Source organism: Pelodiscus sinensis, chromosome 2 (genome assembly GCF_049634645.1).
Source record: "Pelodiscus sinensis isolate JC-2024 chromosome 2, ASM4963464v1, whole genome shotgun sequence".
Classification (NCBI taxonomy): domain Eukaryota; kingdom Metazoa; phylum Chordata; order Testudines; family Trionychidae; genus Pelodiscus; species Pelodiscus sinensis.
In genome coordinates, this window is record NC_134712.1 from 84,282,488 (window position 1) to 84,306,022 (window position 23,535).

General features: G+C 39.4%; 1 protein-coding gene and 1 long non-coding RNA gene across 12 annotated transcripts in view; one reads left to right on the top strand and one right to left on the bottom strand.

Moving 5' to 3' along the window:
- The window catches only part of PTPRM (protein tyrosine phosphatase receptor type M), a 690,600-nt gene that overhangs the window by 407,394 nt on the left and 259,671 nt on the right, over positions 1 to 23,535 (top strand). For all 11 annotated transcript variants that reach the window (XM_075920958.1, XM_075920953.1, XM_075920954.1 and 8 more), the window contains exons 12-13: positions 20,235 to 20,508; positions 21,597 to 21,633. In XM_075920958.1, the coding sequence (XP_075777073.1) occupies positions 20,235 to 20,508; positions 21,597 to 21,633 (311 nt within the window). The remainder of the gene's footprint in view (positions 1 to 20,234; positions 20,509 to 21,596; positions 21,634 to 23,535) is intronic.
- LOC142827118 (uncharacterized) overlaps positions 1 to 23,535 on the bottom strand; it is a 56,734-nt gene that overhangs the window by 4,977 nt on the left and 28,222 nt on the right. Inside the window, exons 2-4 of the long non-coding RNA XR_012901550.1 lie at positions 9,496 to 9,598; positions 1,599 to 1,775; positions 352 to 378 (exon numbers count right to left, since the gene is read on the bottom strand). This is a non-coding gene — a long non-coding RNA (uncharacterized LOC142827118). The remainder of the gene's footprint in view (positions 1 to 351; positions 379 to 1,598; positions 1,776 to 9,495; positions 9,599 to 23,535) is intronic.

Here is a 23,535-nt window from a genome sequence, read left to right on the forward strand (position 1 = left end):
TATCACTATATTGCTCTAGGGAAGTTACAAAGCGATTGTGCATTTTGTGTTTAGGAGACTAGGAATAAACCACGCACACTGGCTTTTCATTCAACTGCTAAGGTTGTCTTCATAGATCATATGTTCCAAGGCCAGAAGAGGCCATTGTGAACAACTTGTCTGCTCTTCAGTATAACACAGGCCATAGAACTTCCTCAAAATAATTTCTTGAACATACATTTTAAAAAATTATCCAATCTTAATTTAGAAATTGTCAGTGATGGAAAATTCACTGCAACTCGGTAAATTTTGTTCCAATGGTTAATTACTTTCACTGTCTTTACACACACACACACCCTCCCCCTCGCTTACCTGGTTCTGCAGGGGCTTGTTTTGTGGCTGAAACAGAAAAACAAAATGGCCGTCGGCAAAAAAAAAGCCTCCTCTTAAAGGGGCCATGCTGATTTTTTTTTTTGGTTTAACTGCTGTTGGGGTCCTTTTCCCTCTTTTCTTAACAACTGTGGTCTCCCCCTTTTTTTTCCTCAACAGATTTTTTTCCCAGTGTTTTTTTTAGTGGGGCGAGGGAGGGGAGAGATGTTCGGTATTTTTGGTTAAACCATCTGGCAACCCTACTATCTTGCAGAGATCTTGTGGAAAGAATATCAACATGTAATTAAACTTCAAGACTGATCATAATGCAAGCAAAGTAAGGAGGCAGAATTAAGGTTATAGGAGCAAATTAAATTCTGGCATTTTATAACTTTTAACTTTAATAACATTATTAAACATAATTGTTTTCTATGTAATTGTATTAAAGTACCATCTTGAGCCAACATTCCAAGCAAGCAGGTTGGTTTGATCACCAGTAAAATTAAGAGATAAGGATGAAAAGGAGGAACTCTATATGGAGAGAGAGAAATTAGCTATGAGTGTGCTTCCAATAAAACGTTACCATTTTATGCTGGAAAATGTTTCATTTTGCTGAACATTAATATGAAAAAAATTTTTTCCATGATGCTGTTCATTTAAGCAAGTGAGGGAATCAATGACATTTCAAACAAGTGTGATGACTGTAAAACATTGTTAAATGAGATCTAATCTGCAAAACCAGATTACATTAAAGGACATAAAGAAACATTAAAGCCACCTACTTGGCTGTACGACTGACAGAAACTATTGTTTAAAAAGGAGCAATAGAAATGCCTCATCTTAACACAGATGTCAAGAATGGTAAGATGGATGTCGAAGGCACTATAAAAGTGTTGAACTTTGGAAGAGATTACTGTGGGGATATATGATAGGGGTGAAGGGATTAACTACATTCTTACATTTAGAGTGGAAACTATTTTCAGGATTAGCATTACAGGGCAGTAGCAGCACGAGGCTAGACCCTCATCTCCATATAACATCTGTTTTGATTCTAAATTATACAGAAGCTCTCTTCTCGCTGGAAAGAGCTGTAAGGGGTCACGCTGTCAGGAATTCCTCTGCACCCCTAGTGTGTTCCTGTCTGCAGGGAGATCATACAAAATCAGCATTCACGTAGCACAACAGACTTGTGAGTCTGGGGAAGAGGACACAATGCCTCAAAGTTTAGCTGTTCTCCTGGACCTACTTACCTCAGTCCATGCTGCTCGTGAGTGCTTCTGCAGAGTTGCCACAGCAGAACATTGTTAGACTCCAAGGAAAGATGAATGATGCCGCACATACAGCAATCTTCTGTTCTGATTTCCTGAGCTGAGATTCACTGGCTCCCAATACTCTGAACTTGTGAAAACAGGGGTTATGATGTGGTCCTAAATTGAATAGAGGGGAAACTGTGCATATGCATACACTACAGTAAACATTAGCAGCTGGCCCATGTCACTTGCCTTGGACTTGCAGGGCTTGGGTTGCAGGGTTATAAACTGCAGTGTAAACATCTGGGATTCGGCTGGAGCAAGGATGTCCCCTTTTCTATGCTATAACACAGCATGGCAAGTTACAGAAAAGCCTTGAAGGAGAGGGAGTTTTCTGTCAAGCATTCCTTCTCTATTCATGGCCTGCTAATTCTGATGCATCCAGTTATTTAATTCTTCAGCCTAATTTGAGAATAACACTCCAGCACAAATGTGGAATGGAAAATAGACTCAGCACTCCGGTGTTAACATTACATTTGCAAATCTTTTAGCTGGGCTCCTGCACTTGAAATTATTTAATTATGGTACACAAGGAGTTTGATCTATCTGCAGGTCCATTATTTTGCATTTCCATGTATATATCTTAATAACTGTTTTAGGCTTAAACCAGATATTATGTCCAAGTTCCCAAGCAGTACTAATATAGTCTTTTTCTTCTAGGTGGCATATTCTGAGCATAAAGGGGGTACATCAGATATTAATACTTGTTCTTTAGCAACATTCATTAAAGATATCTACACATGTTTGAGAAACAGTACTGTTTGTTCATTTAAGAGTGTGGTGTCCCATCTCTTTAAAGTGTCTACTTACAGAAAGGTAGGGGAAACAAACAAACAAAAAAAGCCTATAATACAACCCGTCACTTGTGCATAGTCTGGGACTCAACATACAGGTTGAACCTTTCTAGGCTGGCAACCTCGGGACCTGACCAATGCCAAATCAGATAATTTTCTAAATCATGGAAGGTCAATATTGTCTAATAGCATCACCAACACTTCACTGTTTATGGGGATGCTAGAGGACATTTAGAGGTAAATTAGGGCTAAATAATAGCACAGAACACTGAGAGCCAGGACTGGTATCTGCAAACAAACTGTTTACCATGGGACTGTGGGAAACTTGGACACACCCATCCAGCTAACTAAAATTATGCTGGACCATGGATGTTGCCGGACCAGAGAGTGACGGACTAGAGAAGTTCAACCTGTACCTTCCTCTTCCTAAAGACCATTGCTGTATTTCTTAAGCTACATTTTGCACATTCACAGATTTTGCTTGCAGGCCTCAAATGATCCAACTCTTTTCTAAATCCAGCCAAAATATGTAATTATCTGACTTCCAGATTTCAGGGTGACTTTAAACTGATTACAGTGTAAAGTGATATTTCCTAGAGATGTGTATATGTCTCTGCATGTTTGGATTCGGGATCAGCCACATTCATCCAGTTAAGGCCTTGTCAATACTTATTGAGAGATCGGCACTGTGGAGATCGATTTCCTGGAGGTCAATTTAGCGGGTGAAGTAAAGACCCACTAAATTGACCACTGATTGTGCTCTCGTTAACTCCAGTACTCACTAGCTCGAGAAGAGTAAGGGAAGTACATGGGAGATTTTTTTCCTGTTGACCTCTCACCACAGTAACTTGATCTAAGGTCAGGGCCAGATTAAGGCGGGGGCTAGCCGGGCAGCTGCCCAGGGCGCCAACCTATGGGGGGCACCTGATGGCAGCTGTAAGGGGCACCGCGCACCTGGCCGCGCAGCGTCCCTTAGAGCTGCCATCAGGCATAGTGCACCTGGGGTTGAGGGCTGCACGGCGGCGCCCCTTACAACTGCAATCAGGCGCCGCACACCCGATTGCAGCTGTAAGGTGCACAGCGCGCTGGGGGGTGGGGCCGCGCATGCGCCGTGCGCCTGGGGCAGAGCCGCACATGCATCACACGCCCACTGTCCGGGGTGCAGGAATGGCTTGAGCCAGCCCTGTCTAAGGTATGTGAACTCCAGCTGCGTAGCTGGAGTTGCATACCTTAGTTCAACATTGTCCCCTAGTGTAGACAAATCGGCCCAGACTCTTCGTAGACTCTGACCACTTTTTCTCTTTCTGTCGATGGAAGGGAAGGAAAAAGCGAGTCCTTGTCTAGTCCCTTCTGTACCCCACATTGTGGAGGTAGGGAAAGAAGCATTGAGGAAAAAAGACCTGATGGGGAAATGGAGAGAGGAGTGGCCCTAGCATCAGTGTCTGGAAGGAGGTGGGAAGAAGCTGATCACTCAAATGCCAGTGACTCTTTTGTTAGAACAGGAAATGCACTTGCTGTACTATTTAGGCTGTTCTAATGGAACTCTATCTAGTCTGTTCGGCAGTAGATCTCATGGTCTGTAGTTATCCCTGGCCTCTCTGGTCATGATAGCACCACCTGGAGAAGGTTGGCAAACATGTGACAGTTCAGAGCAGCACAATTATGTCACAAATTTGTGGCAGTTTGGTTTTATTCTTCCTTTTGCTTCTTCAGGATAATCTGCACTTTAATGTAATGATACACAATAATAAGGGAGGACCTATCAGCTTTCACCAGGCTTTTAGAGATTTGAATACTTCTTCATCCAAGTCCCTCTACTCTGTGTTTTTCCATGCTAAATAATCCTAGCTGTTGCTTTCTTGGTTGTGTGTGGTTTTGGTTAACCACTTTGCCCCTTTCTCCATAGCTGCTTTGTTATTTTGTAAATTGGTCTTGACAGCCTGAAAAGTTGTGAGTTAAACAGTGTCATATTGGCTGATAAAGTACTTTGCTTGCGGTATCCATGGTGCTTTTTTCTATTTGTATTTATGAGTTTGCCTTTTTTCTTTTCTTTTAAAAGGGAAATTAAACAAAGAACATAAAGCTGATTAAAAAGCTTTGGATTGCTCTTTGGATTGTTGCAGATGTCACAAATGTAAATTCATGGCAAACATATTTTTGGCTTGGTTCCAAAAATTACTGCCACGGTTTCCACAAATCTCATTGAAATTGAAAAGCATTGTTAAAACCCTAAAGTGGTAGGTATTCACTTTGTGGAAAATAAAAATCTTACTTTATCCCATAATGACACATTTCAGCTTAAAGTAGTAGGTAAGATCATGATGAGTCACTTGTGTGAATAGGATTTAGATGTTATATTGTTTGAACTGATTTAACTAATTTCTGCCCATAGTTACACCAGTTTATAATCTAGCCACATTCTGTTAAGGCCCTCAAAGTGCTAGTGGACTCTGCAACCATGCATAAGACTCACTGACATCAACGATTCTCTGGAGAGACCTGAGTCCTTCTGCATAGATCAGATTGCCTTATAGGATCTGAAGCTACAAGGCATGTTAACGTATATTGTATTTTTGATTGGAAAATTAGAGACTTTTCCACTGAGTGAAGGTAGGAGAGTCATATACTGTCAGATTTGTTTTGAAAACTCCCTTTGAAGAGCTACATTTTTCAGGCTATATTTAATTGGATCACCATTCCTTCAGGCTCGGCATTGGAAATGTAGTTCTCTTCCTGCTAGTGTTGAAGTTGCCTGGAATAGCAGAGGACTGGACTTAATGGCTCAGGGGGACTCTTTCAGTCCTATCTTCTTGAGTCTATTGTTTAGATTTTGAGTGGCCTAAACTGAATCTGTAATGAGTTGTGCCTGCAAAACTAAAGAGCAGTCTGTGAAAATATAGCCCTGAGAAAATAAGATTTGGCTGCAAGATAATCTATGAAAAAGTTTTCATGCCTCCAGGATCTTACGGTCTAAATGAAAAGACAATGGAAGAGTATGCTAGAGAGCCAGAATTTCTTAAAATGAGATAATATCTCAGAGGAGTAGCTGTGTTAGTCTTTGTCTGTAAAAACAACGAGGAGTCGGGTCGCACCATAGAGACTAACAGATTTATTAGAGCATAACCTTTGGTGGTTAAACCAACTTCGTCAGATGAATTAGAGTGGAGTTTAGAGAGACAGAAGAAAGAGGGTACTTGTGTAAATGAGGCTAATCTAGTCAGTGTGGAAATTCCCTTTGCAATGCGTTAACCAGTTAAGATCCTTATTCAATCCTAAATTGATAATATTAAATTTGCAAATTTCCAGTTGTGGAATTCATTTGCAAATTCAAGACTATCAACTTAGAACTGAATTTCACCTTGTCTAAAGAGATTGGCTGTCTTTCATGGTGAATTTTATTGTCTAGCGTTGAGTTTCTGTTGGATAGGTGGAATCATGGGCCTCCAAGGTTGAGTGTAGGTGAATGAGTTTAGGCATGTTATATAGGGCTTGTCTCCATTGCACGGTGGATTGACGCGGTAGTGATCAATCCACTGGCCATTGATTTATCATGTCTACTTATTGCTCTCCCATCGACCCCAGTACTCCATCAGAATGAGAAGAGTAGCTGGAGTTGATGGGAGAGCAGCCTCCACCAACCTTACCATACAGAAGATGCCATAGTAAGTATGTCAACTTCAGTTTAGAGTGATGATGGGGGTTAGTGTAGACAAGGCCATAACAGATAGGAGAAAAGTGAAACCAAGGGGCTTACTAAAGGCCACAAAGCAAATCAGTGGCAAAGCTGGGATTAGAACTGAGTAGTTCCAAACTTCCAGGCTCAATCCATAAACCCTTTGGATACATTATTTCTGAGGGTGGAGGAAATAAAAAACTTTCTTTAATAAAAAAAATCTAAAATGTTGCACTATCGATACTTCACAAAGTAATTTGGCTTTCTAAGAAGGCAAAACCACATTTGCTTCATTTCTGCAAAGAGCATCAGTCTGAACTGACAGGTATAAAAAAGTTTAGAAGGAGCTGCTCATTTTTGTTTAATTTCATTTACTACAACCATTTGGGATAGTGTGTACAATATTTGATTAACTGGCATATCTTTATGTTTATTACATAATTTAAATTATTGAATTATGATTACTTGAAGTACAAATATAAAATATACAGTTAAAGAAATATGCTAATAAATAAATCTTTTAAGTTAGTTAAGGAAATATCAGCAGAAAAGATCTTCTGTCAAGGGATAATAAATTCTATGCCTGATGTGAAGATTAATAGCAGATTGCCTCTTAGGGAGCTCTCTGCCTGATTCTAATGTCCATTTGTTCTTTGATTATTCCAAACCTGCGTAACTAAAGGATTTTTTCACCCTGCTCTTTGTTCACAATATGGGACTGTAATTGAGTTCATATTTCTCACCCAACCTTTCAGCTGTAATTAATATTTTATTATAGCAGATTTTATCACTAAATAGCCTAGCAGCAGAGCATTGAGTCTCACACGCTCACAAAAAAGGCAAGAGTGACTTATTGATGCCAAGCAAGTTCCTTATAATGAGTTATGGTTGAGAGAATGCAAAATACATTCACAGTACCCAGCTAATATTCCCAAGCAATGTATGACTTATCTTATCTTGATCAAACCAGGACAAAGAGAAATTAAATTTAGAGAAATGGGATAGTCAGCCTAGTGGATCTATTTAGCATATTAAATATGTGGAGCACCTAACAAATTGACTGTGCAAGACTAGATATCTGTTTTCATTATTACACTTTATGAACAGGACAAGTTTAGGTTATATGTTTTTTTTTGTGTGCTAAGTTATTTGAGGTTTCCTAAGTTATGCTAACTACCTCCATAGTGTGAGAAATGTAAAAATCTGAACATTCAGTAATGTGCTTATTGTTCATCTGCAAGCAGGCATAAACCTGAATGAAGGAAAAGGTGTTTTGAATAATAACTTGAAAATGTAGACAGTTTTTTTTATTTATGAATAGTCATAAACAGACTGGGGAAAATTGAGTCATTTTTGTTGCCTGAAATTTAACAACTTTGGTGATCAGTGGTTTTCATTATAAAACCAGCTACAGAGTTTGGACATAATTGACATTCCTAGCTCGGGGGAGAGTCTGCTGAGGCACTAATATCTTTATCTCTGCTATGAATAGGTGATTGCAGCCAAAAAAAAAAAAGTCAAATTAAAATTAAATTAATGATAGAGGTCACTGGCAGAATAGGTCAGAAGAAGCTTTGTGCTTGAGAATAGACTATTAATTCTTTGATATCAGCACAAGTAACCACTCTGAAATGTATAACTGCAATAAAAATTTCTTCTCTTTTTTTATGTTTGTACACCAACTGGCTAACCCACTAGGATAAATGTATGAGGCCTAGACTTTCCTTTAAGTTCAGGTCTTTGTAAGGGTAGTTTGTAACCATGCTTCCAGCATAATTGCTTCCATGCTTCTGCCTCACTTCCTGGAAGAATAATTTTCTAAAGACCCTGAATGTTGGGATGTATGGTTTAGTGGATAGGGTACTGAAGTGGGATACAGGAGAGCTAGGTATATTTCTGGCTCGGCTATAGACTTCGTTTGTATTCTTGGGCAAGTTATTTAATCTACCTGATGTTTGTTGCCATCTATAACATAGGGATAATATTTCACTATCTCACAGGGATTTATGAGGCTAAAAATAATGATCTTGGGAAACTCAGAGCGTGCCATGTAATTTAGCTTCATAGATGGATTACCTGGTGCAGATGACTTTTCCTTCTCCCTCATTCAACCATATGCCAGCCAACAAAGCTCTACTTTGGTGAGTAGTGGTTCCATGAACATTCTTTTCCACTCCTTCCTGGCCCCCACATAGCTGAAGCTAGGATAGTACTAAGTCACACAAAGTTGTAGGATCACTTTTGTATGGCTGTGCAGGGTGTAAATTTTGGAAGGTCCTGAATAATAAAACTCGCTATTTTTTACTTACGGTTCAATCCTGTAACCTTAAAATTAGTGGGACTGATCATGTGCTTAAAATTAACTGTCTAAATTATTTGCTGGGCTGAGGGTAAAGTGCTCAGCATATTGTGGAATTGAGTTCTTAGCTTCTAAGTACTCTGAGTAAGAACTTTACAGAGTTAAAACTAAATAAACAACCCTCACTGACTTGCCTACTTAACCTGTGCGCAATTGCATACCAAAGATAATAGTACATAACCTTTTATCATTGCTTTAGAATTAGAATAGACATTACCTTTGATTTTTAGAACAAGCAATTCTACTGCAGGGTAGGAATGCCATGTTGTTTCACTTTGTGAGTAATCACCTATCTGTCTCTTTAGATCAGCATCAGGTAAGAGTTCTAATGTTCTGACACCAAAAATTTCATTCTGCCCTAGTCTGTGTGTGTAGGGATTACAGTACCTTCAGTGCCAAGCCATATTTAAAAGACTAAGGTGCCTGATATGCATAAATAGAACTTTAATGTTTCCCTTAAGGGAAAAAGCCTTTTTAGACACATAGCACAAAGGCAAAAAATAGACTAATAATGTGTTTTAAAATGGAGCTAGACCCTTCATACCACAGTGAGGTGTTTATAGATGGGGTGGACTAGCAGGTGTGAGGAGCCCTGTGAATATACATTGAGCAATCCAGAAAGAATGAAATCATCCTGGACACTGTGGGACACAGAATAGTTTTTGGGTAAACTTGGGTAAAAAGTTTTTGGGAGGGAAGTCCAAGCCCGCCCGTTTCAGTGGGCTCTGGCCCAAAGTTTCTCTCTGAGGGAGATAAAAGGTTCTGACACCCAGACGTACCTTAAGGATGTTCTCCCTGGATCAATTCCTATCACCTGACAGTTGTAAAAAGTTTGCAGTCTGTGACAGAAATGCATGAAGGGGCCCCACTTACCACATGGCCCCTGTTCCCAGCCAGGCATGGCATGATAGCTCATTCTCTAGAGAGGTGGGGTGGTGGCTGCTTCCCAAGATAAATTTTTTGGGACCCAGCACAAACTTGTAACATACAGATACCCTCCCATACACATACCACAATTTGCATCCTGGGCTGGACCCCTTTCCCTCCCCCATGTGGGGGCTCTGCGTGGGCCTCTGGTCATTTCATTTCCAAGTCTCTTCTCTTTGCGGGTAGTCTGTAAAGAAATCACAGGAAATCAACATGAATAAATTGGGTTAGTATATGAAAAGCAGAAATGCCTCCCTCTCAGGGCACATCTTCATTTGCCGCACCGGAGATCGACGTTCTGACATTTGATTTAGTGGGTCTGGAACAGACCCATACATTGAACACTGAGGGCACCTCTAATCCTTGCAGTCATGAGATATAAGGGAACCCATGGGAGTGTTTGCTCCCGTTGGCCTCCCACTCTAGGGATGCCACCAACCAGGCTTAAAGTAATCTGACTCCAGCTACATATTCTACAGGCAGTTGGTGATGGGAAAGATCCTGACTTTCTTCAGGAGCTGCAAGGTAAAGGCCCTTTCTCTTCCTTGGCCTGCTAACAAGTGAGTGGTTCAAGCATGGCAGAGGAGAGCTGGGTGAGCATGGAACAGCTCCTCAGCCCTTATAGCCCAGTGTGGGGTTTATATAACCCATCCTACATACCATAAGGGTACGTCTAGACTATGTTTTATTTTCAAAAGAGAATATGCAAATTCTGCAGGAATTTGCAAATTCCTTGGGAATTTGCATATCTTCTTCCAATCGCTTTTTTGAAAGCAGGTCTTTCAAAAGTGAAAGTAGTGTGGACGTGGGTTTTTTTGGGGGGGAACCCCTTTTTTGAAAAATCACTCTTCCTTTAAAAAGGAGGTTTATTTGTTTTTTCGAAAAAGGGTTTTTTCTGAAACCTCCTCCGTGTGCAGACTACTTTCACTTTCGAAAAACCCACTTTCGAAAAAGCGATTGGAAGAAGATATGCAATTCCCATGGAATATGCAAATTCCTCTTTCAAAAATAAAACATAGTCTAGACGTGCCCCAAGTGATTTAGTGTCCTATTAATAAAGGAGTTTCATATTTGTGCTTTATTGAATTGGCAAGAAAGGAAACTCTGGTTCATGGGTCCTCAGACAAATGAACCAGGCATACTATATGTTTTGAGAGTGCTTGTAAACTCCCCTCTGCCACTTACTGGTTAAACACGTCCCAGTCTACTTTCTAAATACAGGCAGTCCCCAGGTTACGTACAAGATAGGGACTGTAGGTTTGTTATTAAGTTGAATTTGTACGTAAGTCGGAACTGGTACATATTGTACCCCAGGTGTCCCCGATTCAGCCGCTGCTGAAACTGACCAGCGGCTGACTACAGGAAGCCCGAGGCAGAGCTGTTTTGCCCCAGGCTTCCTGGAATCAGCCGCTGATCTGTTTCAGCAGCAGCTGACTTGGGGACACCTGGGGTAGAGCAGCTGGGGTGCTGCCGGGTTGGTCCCCGCAGCGCCGAGGTGCGGCACTGTGAGGACCAACCCAGCAGCGCCCCAGCTGCTCTGTCCCAGGTGTCCAGATTCAGCCGCTGTTGAAACTGACCAGCAGCGGCTGAATCGGACACGCCTGGGGCAGAGCAGCTGGAGTGCTGCTGGGTTGGTCTGGTAGTGCCGACCCTTGGCGTGGCGGGACCAACCCGGCAGCACCCTAGCTGCTCTTGAGGACGCCTGGGAGAGAACAGCTGGGGTGCTGCTGGGTTGGTCCTGCAGCGCCGCTCCTCAGCGCTACTGGACCAACCCGGCAGCACCCCAGCTGCTCTGCCCCAGGCGTCCCCAAGTCAGCCGCTGCTGAAACTGACCAGCGGCTGACTACAGGAAGCCCGAGGCAGAGCTGCTCTGCCCCGGGCTTCCTGTAGTCAGCTGCTGGTCAGTTTCAGCAGCGGCTGACTTGGGGACACCTGGGGCAGAGCAACTGGGATGCTGCTGGGTTGCTCCAGTAGCGCCGCACCTCGGCACTGTGGGACCAACCTGGCAACCCCGCAGCTGCTCTACCCCAGGCGTCAGCGAGAAAAGCCTGGTCTGCTGGGGGGAGCGGGGCGCACTAGCTGTGCCCTCCTCCCCCAGCAGACTAGGGAGACGCGGAGCGGCTTTTCTCGCTGTGGAGGATGCAGGCGGCGGGACCACGGCGCGTCTCGGCGGTCCCGCCGCCCGCGTCCTCCGCGGCGAGGAAAGCCACTCCGCGTCTCCCTGGTCTGCTGGGGGGAAGGGACACTATCTCCGCGTCTCCCTGGTCTGCTGGGGGGAAGCGCCCCCCGCGCCGCCGGACGCGGCGACAGTGAGGGAGACAGCCCGCACTAGCAGCGCCCGCCCCCCCCCCCCCCCCGTTCGTAACTAGGGGTCCGACTTAAGTCGGATTGACGTAACCCGGGGACTGCCTGTAATCAGTGATTAGAAACCAAATTTCTGGAAGCATTATTTTCCCTCCTAGGTGTGACTTGCTCACAATATAAATTCATGTTTTGGGTGCTACAGCAACTTGTATGATAATTTATGATACTGAAGCCTAAAAGCATACATGTGATATAGTTCTTTTTTTTTTTAAACGTACACTTATGGGAGAAAGAAAGAGAATTCATTAGTGACCTTATTCTCTGTCCCTGAAATATATAGAATTTATTAGCTTTCTAGTTAGGCAAAGCATCCAGATTTCTCTGACCTGATTGCTCGTCTTTTCTGAACTGGTTCTGGAAAGTTTGTGAATATGATCCTAGAAGTTAGGCATTGTTAGTTTCTTCTCAGAGAAACTCTAGCTGGTGTCATAGACAGTTTACCTTCTATAGGCAGATTAACTATCCAAACATGACTTTGTAACAGAGGAGCCTAAGTCTTATATCCCATCACCTTTCATCAAAATGTTCCTGTAATAGAGTCATAAAGAAGATGGTGAGCTAAACTACCAGATACCTAAGGAGCTGTGCTAATTCTGGTGACAGAAGGAGTAGACATAGTTTTTATTTCCGTATTTAACAGAAACCATAAATTTCATAGTAGCTGAACTGTGGCCGGCATATTCAGTCTTCAGAGCTCCTCTGATTCTTCTGTAACAAAGATATCATCTAAGTAAACAAGCATTTTCAGTCTCAGGGCTCTTGGGAGACAAATAATTGGTTGCACTTTGGTAATGAGTGCCTTTGTAGCAATACACGGGCAAAATAACTTTACTTTCCACAGATATAGTACTCCTTTACAAGAGAACCTTGGGGATTTCATGGTTGTATGCTTAGGAATGCTTTGCTTGGATCTATTTTTGCCTGAAAATCCCCTTTGTAAACCGTGACTTTTAAGTCTTTGAGACTATCCATGCGAACAGTTTGGCAGTCATAAAAAGGCTTAAGAGTTTTATATTAAAAACTAGATGCATCCCCAGTGGGCTGGGGTCTGTGAAGATATGGCTTATTTAAGCCACCTGAGAGCAGTGTCTCTAGGGGCTGAAGCTGAGCTTTCTTTTATCTCCTCCATTATGGCTACTGAGGTATTCCTGTCTAAATCTCCTTGCACAAGAATGTAGTTGAAATATGCCATTTAGCCCCTCTGACACCCACTGTAAGCCTGATACGGGGAGATTTAGTCTTTCCCATATTAGAAAAAAAAACCTTAGCTTTCCTAGTCTAAGTGTTGCTTGTAACTACACTAACCAAAGATGAAGACAGACTTTCAACAGGTGACTGCAGAGAGGTTGCCTAGAAGGGTCTAAGATGGTTTGAGTTGCTTACTTTACAAGTCAATAAAAAAGCACCAGTTCCTCTCCCCAAGTGATTAGCACTGAATATTATATGTTAGCCCTTTTCCTGTTTGTCATGGGGCACCAATCATCCTATGCACATAAAGATATGGAAAAAGATTTGTGGAACATATAACTTTTGTGTGTCACCCTATTCTTCTTTTTATCTCAAACAGGCATACAGACAAAAGTGACAAATTGAAATATGTTCATATATACAACTTCCTCACACACTCTTCCTCACAAGAATCTTAATACAGTGTTAAGATTGAGAAATAACTGTGATTTTGATTGGTTAAAATTTGTTAACTGAGCAATGTTATGCACATAATTTCTCCTTCCCTCCTCCCCCATTGTTAAAGGTAAATCTTCACATAACTCAAAATATATGGTCCTTTTTTGTCCTGGATAACTTAATGTTGTTGAAAAAAAACATTATAAATTTCCCACATAAATTTCCAATATCATGACTTTGTATGCTTGATTTTGTGACCTTAACTCTGCGTTCATGCTAGGGTTGGGGGTTTATTGTCCTCTAATTATGGGCGTTGTATAGAGACAATGATTGATTCCAACTTTAAAAAAAACAAAACAGAGTCACTACTAATACTGTGTCACCCCAGTGTTCTCACCCCCCAGTAATACTTCTGGGGCTACCTTACTTTTGATAGTCTCTTCTAGTCCAGCTCCCATCACAAACCGATGCAGTCATTTGCCCCTTTGCTACTCTCAAGTCTTCCACATATTCAGTCACTGGAATCTCTAATCTCCCTCTCTGCCTATTGTCAGAGATTCCCCTTCTCCACAAAGGAAATTTCCTTTTAGGCCTCCTGTACAGATTCCTTCCATTTCTCTGCTCAAGCAGCCCACCTCACCTCAAACAGACTAATCTTCCTTTCATATCCTCTTAGGCTGACCCTTGTTCAAAGCCAAGCTCCTTCCTGTTCAGACTTGTGGCCATATCTAGGCTGCTTACAGACTACAGAATCCTTTTCTGAGGCATGCTATCTTAACATGTGCCTGAATGCAGGGGTGGTCCATATTTACCTTGTAGACCAAATGCAGCCAATGGTGTTTTATAATGCTACTCTGTCACCCTCATGTTTGAGATCATTCGCAAAGTTCCAACTTCATCTGAGTGGCAGGAGCGCTGCATACTTGATACTAAGCGTACATTGACTCCAGTTTAGTATTAAAGCTGAGGGTGCTCGTTGTCCAATAAATATTGAGACTTCTTAAAGTTCTTGACCCATTGACAAAGTTTGAGCACCTGTGCTGTAATAATGTCCATTAATGAAGGGTTTTCATAATCATCACAGTCGATTAATACCATCACTGGGGGCTTTACAGAACCTGGTTCAATAGGAACAAAATTATGGATAGCCTTTCAGGGTGATTGGTTTTAAGGATGCTTGAGCAACAATTTACCTACTAACCATAAACTCCTGATTCCTTTCCTTTAAAAAGGAATGTCCCTTTATATTGAAATACAAGCACTAAAATATTGTCAGTTATTTTATGGGTATAGTAAACCATAGAGAGATACGGAAATAGTATCCTCATTTTAAGAGTAAATCAAATGGATATAAAGAAATAAATTGATTAGAACATTCACTGTAACTCCATAGAAAGGTGCTTTAAGTTTTACATAGGCTACTTGTGATGGAGATCAGAAGGTGTACAGAGAGGATTGATGTAGTACAGGCAATGTATGATGCAAAGCAGAGATGGGTGGGTTATGTAGTCTGGAGGCAAGACAACAGGTAGACAAGTGACCCAGAGATCAAAGTGACTACTGGGCACAGCAAAAAACATGCTGGGTCAATCCTGTGAAAGAATTCTTTGGTCAGAAATGAAAGAAACATGTTTGCAAAAAAAATGGAATGGCATGGTGTCGATTTGCATTCATGGAGAGATGGCTGAGGATAGACTGTACAAAGGTGACTTGTATTTACTAGCAAGTTGAAGAAGAGATGGAAGGTTTGTCTCTCTCGCCACCAGAACTTAGTCCAATAAAAAATATCACCCACCTTGTCTCTCTAATATTCTGGGACCAAAAAAGCTACAGCTATACTGCATATTTCTATAAAAGCATCAGAGGCTATATGAGGGCTCATCTAGACTACGCTAAAGTGTCGAAAGAGGATATGCAAATTCCACGGGAATTTGCATATCTTCTTCCGATCTCGCTTTGGAAAGTGAACGTAATCAAGACGCACTTTTTTTGGCAACCCCCCCTTTTTCAAAAAGCCGCGTAAGCCTCATTTTTTGAGGAAAAGCGGCTTTTCGAAAAAGGGGGAGTTGCAGAAAAAAACACGTCTTGACTACTTTCACTTTCGAAGCTCCGCTTTCAAAAGTGAGATCAGAAGATATGCAAATTCCCACATAATTTGCATATCCCCTTTCGACACTTTAGCGTAGTCTAGATGAGCCCTGAGCATTTAGGTAAAGAGCGGAAGACTTACAATTAGGCTTTGCAAAACAGAGACAGTGAATCACCAGAAAGAACATGTCATGTAAAAAATTAGCCAAGGAGGTTACAAGGCTGATTAAAAGGGGGTGATAAGAAGCTTTGCAAAGACCACAAAGCAGTTTATTGTTGGAAGATCCCAGAGGGGAAAAACTGTCTTAGGTTGATTGCATGGAAAAAAAACTATGGATTTGGGGTTGTGGGAACAAACAACACAGGAGGCACACAAACACTATAAATGAATTGCCCAAATCACAAAGAAACTTTGTGGGGAAAAAATAGGAATTAAATCTAGACATTATTATTCACAGTCCAATACTTTAATTACAGGAACATCTTTCTTCTAAACTGACAAAAATCTGATGGATTCAACCAAACATTGAGGCAGGTTAAGTGGATGGTAATTCAACTCTCATTCAGTAGTAGTAATTACTTACATTTTGTAATTTGGAAATATCTTTTATGGAACTGGATCTGGAAGTTCCCTAGTTTTTGGATAACATGAAACTATACTGGTAAACTGTAAAGACTTGTATTAAGTATCCTTAGTTCAAAACTGCTTCCTTGAGTAGAAGTAGTACAGAATAAGTTTGCCACATTTTAATATCATTTTGTAATTATACAGTAATTTGATTTATTATGCTTTCCTAAGCTGTAAGTTCACCAAGGTACTTGCGTAAATGCCCGATTTTAAGCATATGAACTCAAGTGCTTAAAATTAAGCATGTGCTTGATTATCTTAATGAATTGAGGTCCTACTTCTGTAATTAATTCTTCTAATTATTGTCAGCAATATAATTTGATACAATACCCAAAAGTTCACACAAGACCACAATATATTAATTTAATTGCTTAAGTATGTAGCCCTTTTGGGGGGTATTTAAAAATGTTTTCCCCCATTTTTCAAAATTGTACGTATCATCTGAAACCCCAAAATAAAGAAAAATCTCTGATGTTCTTCTCTAGATTAAACATCATGTCATTCAGCTTAAAATGAGATTTTGAGTTTTACTTAGAGGCCTTAGAATCTTGAAGTAGAAAAGAATTGCACAAATTAAATTTAAAATTAAATTGTATTCCTAAAGAGAGTTCAATTTTAGTTATACCAATATCTAGTATATTTTTGGCACTGTACTTCAGTGTAGGTTTTATTTTCATATTGCAGGCAGGTAGATTTTATTCTAGTTAAAATGTAGCCATATGAATGGAAAAGGAATAATGTAACATTAAACAAATGGGAAATATGACTAATGCATTAGAGGAAAAATAGAATTCTAATTCAGTGCTTGCTGAGTTCACTAAGCTTGAACCTTAAGATCCCTTTTCAGCATTAGTAATTCAGTTGTTATACATTAAAAGAAAGCGGTTTTAGTAGTAAGATTTTGGATTATAATTATCATTGGTGAATTTATACAATACATTAGCAAGATGATCTCATTTATACAAATGTAAAACATATTATTCATAAAGTTCTGTCAGGTTACCATTGACCAAGGTGCTTAGAATGTGTTAATTTACATCAGAGACACAGCAATATGTGGAAATCGGGCAGCAGATAGGATTTAGATATTTTTCATTAGCACTTGGACTTTGATAAAGGGGAACAGAAAAGAGCTGCTTGACCTTTCAATTCTTAAATTATTAAAGAGCAAATAGATTTGAGGTCTGGATGCTTGCAAATCTAATTTGTCTTGTGGAGTAAGGAAGAAATGACATTTTGGGTTGGAAATTGCTCCAGTCATCTTAGTTCTTTCTTTAATGTATCTGAAGATGGATAGATGGAAATCACTGAACAAGTAATATATATGGAGGAGTGCAATATAACTGATACAAACTTGACAGAGTAAAGGCACACATGAATGACGATTTTGTTTCTAAAACATTTACAATTTCCATTTAATTGCTGTGTAGAAAATGAAAAGAATATTTATTTTAAATAAAACTCAAGCAAAACAATGAAAAGACAAATGGCACCTTAAAAACTAACTTATTTGGGCATAAGCTTTCATGGGTAAAAGCCACTTCGTCAGATGCATACTCAAAACTCAAGTAGGCATTTAAAATTATCCTGGCCCGAGGTCCTGGATTTCTTGTTCCTCAACTGGCACAGAAATAGCACTGTTAGACTGAAGGGCCAAAACGAGTGTAAGGTCAAAGCTTTGCAGTAATAGCATGTCAGCCATCATTGAGAATCATGGATTCTTTCCTTTTGAAATAGTATAAGGCATGGATTTTTAACTTTCAAGTAGCACAAAGCAATGCTCTCTAACTGTAGAAACTCGTAATATATCAGTTGCTAAAAGAAAAAGCTTAAAAAACAAGTGGTCCTGTAGCACCTTAGGGTGTGTCTATTCTGCACAGCTATTTTGGGATATCTTGATACCCTGAAGTAGCTACCCTGCGTCTACACAAGCCACCTGTTATTTAGAAATATTTTTTGAAATAATGAGTGTGCTATTTCACCATCCCAGTGAACCTCATTGCACGAGGGATAAGTGATGGCTCAAAATAGTGTGTTATTTCAAAATTTGGCCCTGTATAGATGAGCCAAATTTCAAAATAAGCTATTTTAAATAGATTCAAAATAAGATATGCAATTTGCATAGCGCAAAATGCGTATCTTATTTTGAGTTGAGGGTGCTGTGTTGATGCACCCTTAGAGACTAACAAAAAATATAGATAGTCTCATGAGCTTTCGTGGGCACAACCCACTTCTTCAGATGACAATATGGAACAAGAGTCACACTAGGCCAAATATAAAGCAGAAAAAGAGGAGATGGAGGGGAGGAGGAAATCCTGTCAATTAAAATGTCCATGCTAAATGAGGCTAATAGAGTGGGCTATACGTTTCTGATACATAGCTTTTGATGTCATTTTGCTGTTGAATATAACGGTCCATCCAAGATATGTCTCTATTCAGTCCTTGACTAAATCACGTCATAATTTAAGTTAGGGGGAAGAGCAAGATTTTAAAATCACATAACTCGGATTACAATATGACCAGCTAGAAGTAGAAATCCTTTGGAGGTCCAGTACAGATGTTTGCAGGGGGGGAAAAAATCTGGTTTTAGTCTAGTAGTCAGCTGTTTGGGACAGGGACAGCACCTAACACAATGGGGATCTAGTTCATTACTAGGAACCTTCAGTACTATAGGAACGCAAATAATAATAATCAGAACAAAACATGGTATCTTAATTTATCAGGGAGACTGTATCCTCCAAAAGTATACATACTATGCAGTTCTTAGTAATAGCATACTTGAAATGTAATTAATTTGTTCACATGTACAAATGACAGAAGAAAATGTGTTCAATTATTACATTTTAGCTACCCCAAAATACCCTTACCAACTCCCTTCCTGCAATCTGTGATCACTCTCCTTCTCAAGAATATGAATAATGATCAAGAGTCACTAGTCTCCAGGGAACCAATGAAGTTATAACCAAATCCTCATTAGGGAGATGGGTTTCCCACTCATGAAATCTGGAAGCACTGTCTCACTATTTTGACACAATTACGAGAATGTTATGATTTCACTAATTTTATGTATATTTGAAAATAATATTTTCTTGCTTCCTGTTTGAACATCTATGGAAGTTTTTTACATTTGAGAAAGAAGGGGAAGCAGTTTCTTCTAGGCTCTGATTCAGCAAAGCTCTTCAGCACACATTTACCTGCTTTACAGAATACAGATGGATTTAAACACATGCTTATCTTTAAACAGGATTATGATGACTGTACAATTGAGAGTTTATGTACTCACTATTAACAGAAATTTTATGCAGAGTTAGGCAGACTATTTAGTATTTTTTTTGTTTTGAATTAATGAATGGAATTTCTGTTTCTTCAGTGTTATCAGAGTTACCAAACTTCAAATATCACTAACAAAATACATATAAAATAACTTTTGTATTTTCACCCTAAAATTGTATTTTTTTTGCTGAATGATCTGCTATCAAAACTTTAAACAGATTTCACGTTATTGTTTATTTAATAAACAATTGTAATGCCAACAGTTAAGCAAATCTAATTCCATGATTAATTTTTTTCCTATTTCTTTGTCTAAATTTGCTTGGAAAAAAGCACAACTATTAACAGGTTAAGGCTGTGTTTCTCAAACTTGGGTCCCGATCCCCCAGGAGGTTGCGAGCAACTTAGAGGGGGGTCGCGGTATCACAAAGTTTGAGAACCCCTGGGTTAAGGGATTGAATCCACAACCTCTTATCTACTTTTTTAAAACAAAATAATACTTGGTCAGCATTTTATAACTGATCAAATATGTTTTTTCTATATAAAAGTGTTCCAGCAAGGAATTATTCTACATTATTTGTCATATAAAACGTATTAGAAATTCACAGCCAGTTTTATTTTCCAACGAGAAATGAGGTTATTTGGAGAAAAAAAGTATGTGTACTATAAATTTCTAGACCTGAGTATTGACAGTGTGTTTTTATACTATAGCCTTTGCCTTCAGCTGTCATCAGCTTTTCCATAAGTATTTGTTGGTGTGCTGATGTGATTTCAGAGTGAATTGGCTTATTCAGATGTCTTGAAATAACTCATATTTTCTCTCATTCTTTCTTTTCCAATTTTTTAGTGTCTATCAAATAGTTGTTGAGGAAGAGCGTCCTCGTAGGACTAAAAAGACAACTGAAATCCTGAAATGCTACCCAGTGCCCATTCACTCCCAGAACGCTTCGCTTTTGAACTCTCAGTACTACTTTTCTGCAGAGTTTCCAGCCAACAGTCTTCAAGCTGCTCAGCCTTTTACCGTTGGTGATAACAAAACCTACAATGGCTTCTGGAATACTCCTCTTCTACCTCATAAAAGCTACAGCATTTATTTCCAAGCTGCTAGCAGAGCCAATGGGGTAAGTCTTATGACAAGTATTGTTTTATGCAATATTAGTGTGTAAATGGATCATTGCTTTTTGGATTGTGTGTTGTTCAGTGTCGTTGCTAATGAGAAAATGAAGAAACCATGCAATTTAACAAGGTGAATTTTAAAAAATAACAGTTTTCCCAATCAGTGTTGCATGATTATTAAAGACTACAGAAAATGAAAAGGAGGAATAGAGAGTGAACCTAATAGTGCATCATTGCCATTACTACCACCATTTTGCTTTATTTTCATATTATGCTTCCTTAAGTTGACATGTGTATCTGTTTTTGAGAGGAAAATGCAGTAGCTACTTCAGTTAAGTTCAAACTAAAGTTGATTTTTCTTTAATAGAATATGTATTCTTGGCCAGTCTAATCACGTTATCTTGGCTTACAATCGTCTGAATTTTCATTTTCACTTTTGCTTGTCTTGACTGAGTTAGAAACACTCTCCCCTCCCCAAACACTAAAAGAAAAATAAGTAGATGGAACTGAAATGAAAAGTATGTACAAAGACCCTTGCAGATCACGTTTCATCAGGCTGATTCTTCCTGGAATTGTTTTCCATTTCCTGGGTAGACATACCCTTCAATTCTTGATAAGCCATGGCTGTCTCCATTGACAGCCTAGAAATGTTTTCTGCCAGATACCATAATGACCACTCTTTCTCAGTACATTGGCAGTATAGAAATGTGAACACCACTGCTTATTTTCTTTCTTAAATTGTCTAGTATTGTGCTTAGTACTGTACTTAGAAAAAGAAGACATTTCCAAGGTCAGTGAATCACCAGAGAAAAAATACTACACATACTTCATGTCCTATATATTTATTTAATCTTCTAGTGAATGTCAAGTGAAATATTTATGGCACATGACCAAGTGCATTGTGTTTTAGTTGTCCATAACACAAAAAAGTACATTGGAATAATTTTGGAGACTGTTAAATGTATAATCAAGCAAAGAGAATGGTCAGTTTCCTTAGATCTTATCAACAGTTTAAAAATAGAACGATAGGCGGGCTTGCTTTGTTTTGGATACTGCACAAGAAATGACCTTTTTTCCTCTTTATTTAACACAGGAAACCAAAATTGACTGCGTCAGGGTGGCCACAAAAGGTATGATTAAATTGTGTCGATTTTTCTGGATTTAAATCTGTTGGTCTTTCTTTCATGTATTTTTGTATACCTCCAAAAATGTTAACTTGGCTAAAAGACATCTCTACACTTGTCACTCTCTTGTATGTCTAACAAAGACTTATGAGGTTTTCTACAAATGCACAAATATATTATGCATTTTTAGTTGCCTACATGAACAAGTTTTCCTTTTAAACATACTTTGTGGTTTTTATATGATCTCATCATAAGTATTTTGTATATATATTTGTGTGTGTGTGTGTGTGTGTGTGTGTGTGTGTGTGTGTGTGTGTGTGTGTGTGTGTGTGTGTATTAAGACTGGTAAAGTGCAAATAGAAGAGTACCCACTTATAGATATAAATAATGAAAAATTACCAATTCCTTTGAAGCAGTTCTCTTATTTTAATTGTTTTGTAAAAGAAAGTGGAGGTGTCAGGTTTGGCACACCCACTCTTTATACTGCAGTGCCAGTACATTGTGCTGTCTAGTAGGTCAGAAAAGTTCAGACAGCAATAGTTGTAATCGTAGTCCCCTAGTTATACTGCTGAGGTGATAGGCTTTAACTTTGGAGACTGGGAATGGTTTGTGTCCATCAGAGTGTTACCATGTTTCATTTGTACCTCAACTGGATGACAAGACATGTCTGGAAGAAAATTTGGGGTAGGAAATTCGGAGGTGAGGGATAGAAAAGAGAAGGGAAATGTTGCCTTCCAATTTGGATGCCTGAACATTAGGAAAGCAGGATAAGGGACTCCTCAAAAGGTAGGGAGCTGGGATGCCTTTTAGATTGGCCTGGGGAGAGGGCATTGGTCTGGGGACCCCAGGGTTGTGGGCTTAAGCAACACCCACCCGGGGAGTGATTTCACAGCCAGCACCAGTTGCCCCATTAGGAAGGCAGGAAGATGGAATGAGTTCTGGAGTGGCCTAGGGGAAAGACTTCAGTAAAAATATTTCATAATGGTCATAATCCATTTTTGGAGGATTGCACATCTCAGGGTAAGTGACTCAACGTAACCTTATGTAGTTTAGCACAATGAAACGTCCTGGTTGCAATGCAGAATCAACATACAGAGATTTTATAGTCCAGCAACCACAGGTGTTCTTCTTTTGCCATACTAGACAAGTTATATGAGACCCTTATTATTTTGAAGTAACATAAATATCAGCATGTTGTACCTCACATCTGTGCCTCAAAACTTATGCTGAGGGTGGGCTCTAATATTATAAATAGAATTATGCTCACTTTTCTCATCTGTTTCCCAAATATTTGGAGATATCCATAATTTTCAAGTGATTAAGCCCATTGCGTAGTAAGTAATAACCAGCTTTCAAATATCTTCACTATAATCTGAAGAAATGTAGAACAACAGATGAATTTTAATGGAAAGTGAAACATTACACTATTCTCCAGTAGCATAAATGGGTTCAGCAATTGATTTTTATGTTTCAAATCATGTTGAACGATTAGATAAATGTTTTTATTGCAAAACAAGTTTTTAAAGATTATTTGGAAATGTTTATTCTTAATCATTAGTGAATGTGCAATCATTTGGACCACTTGATTGAATATTTGTGAAGCTCATGTTGAGAGGAGGGTTTGTGCAATGAAAATAACTTTCATAGCAACCAACCATTTCAAAGTAACCTCTTTGGAAAGGAGAAGTGAGAAAATGGAGCTGTTATTTTAAATACACATCAGTTTGTTTTGATTTGAAAACCTATTTCGGAGTACGTTATGATGCCATTGTTGAGCCTATAAGATTATCAAAGAGATGAGATGTGAGAACTTTGAAACAAGAATTCCCCAAGTTGGGCTTTACAATCCTAAATGTTCCAAATTTTAATGAGGTGTTGCCATGAAGCATTGTTTAATGTGCCAATAAA